Source organism: Camponotus vicinus, unplaced genomic scaffold (assembly GCF_025532165.1).
Source record: "Camponotus vicinus isolate PSW18456_S1 unplaced genomic scaffold, iyCamVici1.0 SCAF_14, whole genome shotgun sequence".
Taxonomy (NCBI): domain Eukaryota; kingdom Metazoa; phylum Arthropoda; class Insecta; order Hymenoptera; family Formicidae; genus Camponotus; species Camponotus vicinus.
This window is the reverse complement of record NW_028141950.1, coordinates 14,874,340-14,880,887: the sequence shown is the minus strand read 5'-3', so window position 1 is coordinate 14,880,887 and position 6,548 is coordinate 14,874,340. Positions and strand designations below refer to the sequence as shown.

Below are 6,548 nucleotides of genomic sequence, written 5' to 3'. Positions count from 1 at the left end.
AGACGTCTTGAGTTTCAGATGTTCTATATATGTAAATATTAAAAGATTTATTAAAAACATAAATATAAATGTATCATCAACTTATGTTTTATCTTTATATACATATAGATAGAACATAAATTGTGTGTATATATGTATATATATATATATATATATGTGTGTGTATATATATGGGTGTGTGTATAAAAATATTTATAAAAAAATGTAGATAATTTGTATATTGTATAATTAAGTATAAACTTACGTGGGTGATTCTTCTGTGTCTGTTGACATTTCTTCCACTGAAGTAGTTGGAGTTGTTTTACTAACAGTTATTGGAGAATTCTTTTTAATGTCATGGGGCTTACTATAAATTAATAAGATTTAAATTAATATATAAAGCAGAACATAAATTGTGTGTGTCTCTTTTTATAAATATTATTTTATAAATAATATTTATAAAAAATGTAGATAATTGTATGTGATATATAAATATATTTACATATATGTATACATTGTATAATTAAATATAAACTTACGTGGGTGACTCCTCTGTGTTTGTCAACATTTTTTTAATTGCAATAGTTGAAGATTTGATGTCAATTTTTGAAGAGTTTGTTTGAATATCTTGGGGTTTACTATAAATTAATGAGATCTAAATTAATATATATAAGTGAGACAAAGGTAGTAAGTAGAAAGAAAGCGAGCGAGCGAGCGAGAGAGAGAGAGAGAGAGAGAGAGAGAGAATGGGAGAGAGAATAGGAGAGAGAATGGGAGAGAGAATAATGAGAGAGAGAGAATGAGAGAGAGAGAGAATAAGTTAAATACTCACATGGTAATATTTTTAGAGTTTATTAAAATATTGGTTTTTGTAATTTCTTCTTCCAAGGATTTATCGTATTTCACTTTAACTGAAATAAAATGCGTTTTGAATTAGTTTTTTAATTTAAAATTAATTGTGTATTAATATATATGTACTACTTCTATAATATATATGTAATTATAATAAATATGTAATTTTCATTACATATTTATTATAATACATAATATATATTTATTATAATATATACTGTTATAAAATTATATTTTATACATACTTTTCTTATCCGATATTTTCTTAGACATTTTTTAATAAACTTTTATCAAGACCGGAAAACGAATTCAAAAGCTTGAATTTAAATTTATTAGGTGAGCAAAAAAGTTCTGAGCTTTTTTTTGCAAAATTCAATCTTTATTAAAAAACAAACAACAAAATATTAATCAGCGAAATATTCCCCGTTTGCATCGATGACCTTTTGCCATCTTTCGGGTAGCTTGCGAATTCCTTGGTGATAAAAGCTCACCGGCTTCGAAGCGATAAAGTCATCAATGCATTTTCGTATCTCTTCATGTCTCACGAAATGTGTATCAGCCAAGTAATGCTGCAGCGACAGAAATAGATAGTAATCGGAAGGCGCCATGTCTGGGCTATACGCCGCGTGCGGAAGAAGTTCCCAGCCTGACGCAAAGATATAGTCCTGAGTCGCTTTCGCAACATGTAGTCGGGCATTGTCATGAAATAGGATTACTTGACGACTTCCATGGCCAGTAAATGGCCTCTTTTTCTCTAATGCATCGCTCAAATGACTTACAGCGTTCTCTCCATATGCAGCACAAATCATTTCAGTGGCTTCAGCAGCATTTTTTTTCAGATGAAACGCGAAGTGGATAGAAAATCGAATATGCTCTTTTGTTATTGCCATTGTAAACATTACTAATTTTTGAGATTATGTGTATCAAACGCCAAACTGCACGACATTTTAAAAAGCCAAATGTCAACGCTTTAAAACCGCAAAAGGGCGAGAAGATAAATAAAATTTAAATTGTTGTTTTGATTGTATGAAATCTAAAGCTCAGAACTTTTTTGCTCACCTAATATTTATTTTTTGTTACCATAGTTTATATGTTACTATGGCAAATAATAAACTTTATATAAAATAAATTTTTTTATTAGATATTATATGAAGTATGTTACATGTTTAAAGTAACGCGCATTCTGCATAAAGCCGGATCTACATTGGTCGTATCGTAACGTCGCAAGTCGTAAGTCGTAGGCAAGTTGACCAATCATGGTTGATAATTATTTTTGAAATAATCGACTATGGTTGGTTAATTTGCCTACGATTTACGACTTGCGACGTTACGATACGACCAATGTAGATCCGGCTTTATATTATACTAAGTAGCTTATTGTGATAATATACGATGTATATATGTACGCGTAATTAATTCTTTATCTGTCTTATTGTTTGTCCAATATTTACTTACAATAAAATTGATAGTGTTATCTGCATACATCGATGTTGATTTATAAACTGGATACTTTTTTTGTGTAAAACTGAATACATTAACACTACATACATTAATATTATTTATTTTATGTATTTATTATGTTTTTAGTATTTATTTATTTTACAATTCAATGTATAATTATGTATAATTCAATGTATAATTAAACACAACATATTTTAAAATAATTTACAACTACGTTTAATTGAACATAACTATACAGGGTGTCAGGGAAATTTTCGCGGTCACGAAGTAAGGAGGTAGATTGGCTCAAATTAAGAAGGAAGGACTTGTACTGTTTTGTGATATTCGCAATAATTAACGAAAAATTAAATAAAGAATATCGGCCAATCTGCGTGAGTAGAAGCGCGCGGCGACGAGAGTCGTCCCACTGTAATCTTATACTAGGCGCGCGGCGAAGCAATGGGCGGATCGCTCTCCGAGACATAATGGTGGCGTGCGATATATCGCAATACCGCGCCGAAAAATGACCGGTCCTTTTAGTGGCGAGAAAATGATGCGCTATCATTTCCATACCACCTTGCGGTAGATAGCATGGTGCGCTTTTTTTATAGTGGTTTCCCCCATAGGCCTATTCCACTATCAATTTAAATATTTGTGAAAATTGTTCAAAATGCCGTTACTGTACGCTGAATGTATCGTAAATGTAAAAAATTGATGATGACAGTACCTTCACAAAAGTTGATCCGTGGTTGAAAATCCCTCGATAAAATGTGTTACACACGTTGGTAATGATACGGACCGTAATCCATTACACGTAAAGCGTGATGTACTGCGTATCGCGAAAAACCAAATTCGTGTGCCACATGACGCACGCTAGTTCCAGGATTTTCATAAAATGCTTCCAGAATCCTTTCTTCATCTCGTACACGAAGACGCACTGCTGGATCGGTTATCCCGATATTATGCACGACACCTAGTTTCACATAATTAGCACATATTTTATGTAAAAAATTCTTAACTTTCTGAAAAAAATATCAAATTCATCCGGAAAATTTGGGCAATAACGAAAAAATAAGTTTTTTCACTTTAATTGCAATTTTAATAGCATTCCGACATTCTAAATAGAAAATGAATATTTTTATCGAAAAGCTGAGATTTTTTTTACGCAAAAACACTATTTTTTTATTATTTGATCAATTTAGAAACATACCGAGATCAATAAAAGTAGGAAAAAAGAAAATTAAAAATCGATAAAATTCTCCATATAATTGTGGAGAAACTAATTGCTTAAAAAATTTGAAATATGCACAGGTTTCTTTTTTCGATATCAATAATAAACTTACGGAGTTTCAAGAAGATTGGCGACAGTGACGCCCAAAAATAATTTTTATTTGATGGAATGACCCATATATATATGATTTAAATTGGCCGAAGAGCCAACACGAAAAAATTAATTTTTTCGCGACATTTAAACTTGACGGATTGCCAAGATTAGTTAGAAATTGTGTCTCTTGGTCTGAGACTATCAATTTCTTTATTCCTCCTTTCCCCCCTGTAGAAAAATTGGCTAATAAAATATTGGTCCGAAAGTCGCTGAATCGGGAATCGAACCCGAGTCTCAATATTTTTTTCGCCAATTTTTCTACCGGGGAGAAAGGAGGAATAAAAGAATTGATAGTCTCAGACTAAGAGACACAATTCCTAATTAATCTTGACAATCCGTCAAGTTTAAATGTCGTAAAAAAATTAATTTTCGCGTTTTGGCTCTTCGGCCGATTTAAATCATATATATATATATATATATATATATATATATATATATATATATGTATATATATATTTGATATCTAGAGCCGCCAACATATGTTCTTAATACATATTTAAGTCTCGCTTAAAATCAAAATGACATTGATGCAATAAGACATAACTGTAGGATAGTTGTTTTTAATTATTAATAAAGGAGTTAATAATAAAGACTATCCGGGAAGTCAAGGATTAGCACGATAAGGAGGACGTGATAATGTGTAGGTGGATGTCAAGATAAAACTGCCTTTCTCCTAAACACGTATATTGTCGCCTTACTTCTTGCTTGGCTCACAAAAGACTGCCTGTCTCCCGCTCGCTCCTCAGGCGAGCCAATCACCTCATCCTCTCCAGGACGCATGCGCCTTAACGCCGTGTAGTTGCCGCGCTTGATGGCAACTACCGCCATCTTTTAGGTTATTCCTTACAGTTCGGCCATTCTGACGGTTACGTTCGACCCGAACGTTTATAAAAAAAATAATTTTTCACATAAAGAATGACAGGAAATGTCGAACTTTGAACATAAAATAACAATGTTTTAAATTAAAAGCTATAGGTTGAATAAAGTATAAATTAGCCATACTAAACTGTAACTTAAATTTAAATTGCACAACTTAACTTTGGCTTAATAAAAGAGTATTAGTTATTATATAATACTGATGTATACAATACTGCTTATATTCTTAAAATAATTAATACAAACTTAAATATTAACTATAAACTAATAACGATTACAAATAATTTTAGCTTTAGGCTGTACAAAAATATATATATTATTTATATGTTTCTATAAAACCGATAGGTTTGATCCAGTGTTTTATTCTATCTGAAGATAAAATCGAGTTATATGGCTTTTGAGTTATATTAAAGCCTGGGATGTCTTGTATGACGTATCTATTTTTATTCAAAACTTTGGCTATTTTATAGGGACCTTTATATTTAGGTTTAAGTTTCTTTTCCTCGCCCGGTTTAATAGTATCCCGGATGAGCACGAAGTCTCCTTCTTTATATTGAGAAGGTTTTTTATGCCTCACATCGTAATATATTTTATTATATTCTTTCAATTTTTTAGTGGATTCTAATGCAATATCTTTGATACGTTCGCGCTCCTCCTCGTAGTTAAAATTACTTTTAGCGATATTACGCAGAAACTCTACTAATTTGGCATCAGTATGATTATACTGATCGCAACCAAAGAGAACCTTAGCAGGGGACTCTTTTATTGCAGCGTGGAACGTATTATTTATTACGTATTGAATTGTAGGGATATAGATGTCCCATTTATTATCTTCATCAACTATTTTCTTTAGAGAAGATGTAATAAATCTGTTGACTCTTTCTACGAGTCCATTAACCCAAGGGGCTGCTACCGCCACCATGTGGTGCGTAATCTTATTATTACAACGAAGTTAGCAAAGTCTTATGAAGAAAAAGCAGTTCCTCTATCCGATAGAGTCTTGTGAAGAAAAAGCAGTTCCTCTGTCCGATTAGAGTTGACGGAATGGCTATATTTAAAAACAAATTGGACAATGATTGAATGGTCTCTTTAGATGTAGTAGATTTTACTGGGAGTAGCCATGTAAAACGTGAAAATGCTTCTATTACCACTAGAATATGCTTTTTCCCCGCAAGTGATTCTTTCATAGACCCGTAATGGTCAATATGCATTATTTCAAATGGACGGGAGGGAGTATCCGTAATCTGCATCTCTCCTTCACGCGCGTTTATCGCAGAGTTGGACATTAAACATGTAATACAATTATTGACATAATCTTGAACCTTTCGTCTCAACGCAAAAAACCAATAATTGTTTCCAATTCCCTGAACCATTTTTTCAACTTCGCAATGTGACATCTCGTCGTGATGTATTCGAATAATGTTGGATATCATAGCTTCGGGTACTACGAAACGGGGTTTATCGGGACCTTTTCTAAAAACTAGGCCTTCAATAAGCTCAAATTTGTCGAGATCTTGTGTTTCAAGTTCTTTGGCTATTACTTTAATTTTAGGATCTTGTAATTGTCTATATATCAATTCTTTTTCGAGTGGAAGGGCTTCTATATTGTGAACAATTCGGCTTAACGCATCTACGTGAGCCATCTTTTTTCCATCTCTATGCATAATTTTAAACTTGTAGTTTTGGAGTTTAAGAATCCAACGGGCGATTCTTGGATTAATATTCGCTTTGTCAACCGCGTATACTAACGCATGGCAATCCGTAACGATCGTAAAACATAAACCGTATAAGTAAATGTGAAATCTCTCGATAGTTTTAATTACTGCCAACATTTCTAACTCGAAGCTATGATAGCGACTTTCTGATTGGTTGGTTGCTTGACTATAGTATGCTATTGGCGACCAATGTCTTGAATTTTGTTTTTGTAACAAAATTCCTGCAGTAGCAACCGTGCTAGCATCTGTATGTATCTCTGTTTCGCAGAATGGATTGTAAATACCTAAAAGAGGATACGATG

General features: G+C 32.5%; 2 protein-coding genes across 2 annotated transcripts in view; both read right to left on the bottom strand.

Annotated features, from left to right (window-relative positions):
• LOC145964941 (uncharacterized) overlaps positions 1 to 676 on the bottom strand; it is a 1,998-nt gene extending 1,322 nt beyond the window's left edge. The window contains exons 1-3 of the mRNA XM_083088089.1: positions 519 to 676; positions 245 to 346; positions 1 to 23 (exon numbers count right to left, since the gene is read on the bottom strand). The exon at positions 1 to 23 is cut by the window's left edge and continues 88 nt beyond it. Of these exons, the coding sequence (XP_082944215.1) occupies positions 1 to 23; positions 245 to 346; positions 519 to 547 (154 nt within the window). The 5' untranslated portion in view covers positions 548 to 676. The remainder of the gene's footprint in view (positions 24 to 244; positions 347 to 518) is intronic.
• Positions 677 to 4,847: 4,171 nt separating this feature from the next.
• Positions 4,848 to 5,453, bottom strand: LOC145964940 (uncharacterized). The gene has a single exon (XM_083088088.1). It carries the CDS (start codon positions 5,451 to 5,453, stop codon positions 4,848 to 4,850), a length of 606 nt encoding a protein of 201 aa, XP_082944214.1.
• Between the last annotated feature and the right edge of the window lie 1,095 nt (positions 5,454 to 6,548).

Excerpts from the sequence above, each read along its gene's own strand:
- LOC145964940 (XM_083088088.1), bottom strand. The coding sequence starts at position 5,453 with ATGGTGGCGGTAGCAGCCCCTTGGGTTAATGGACTCGTAGAAAGAGTC.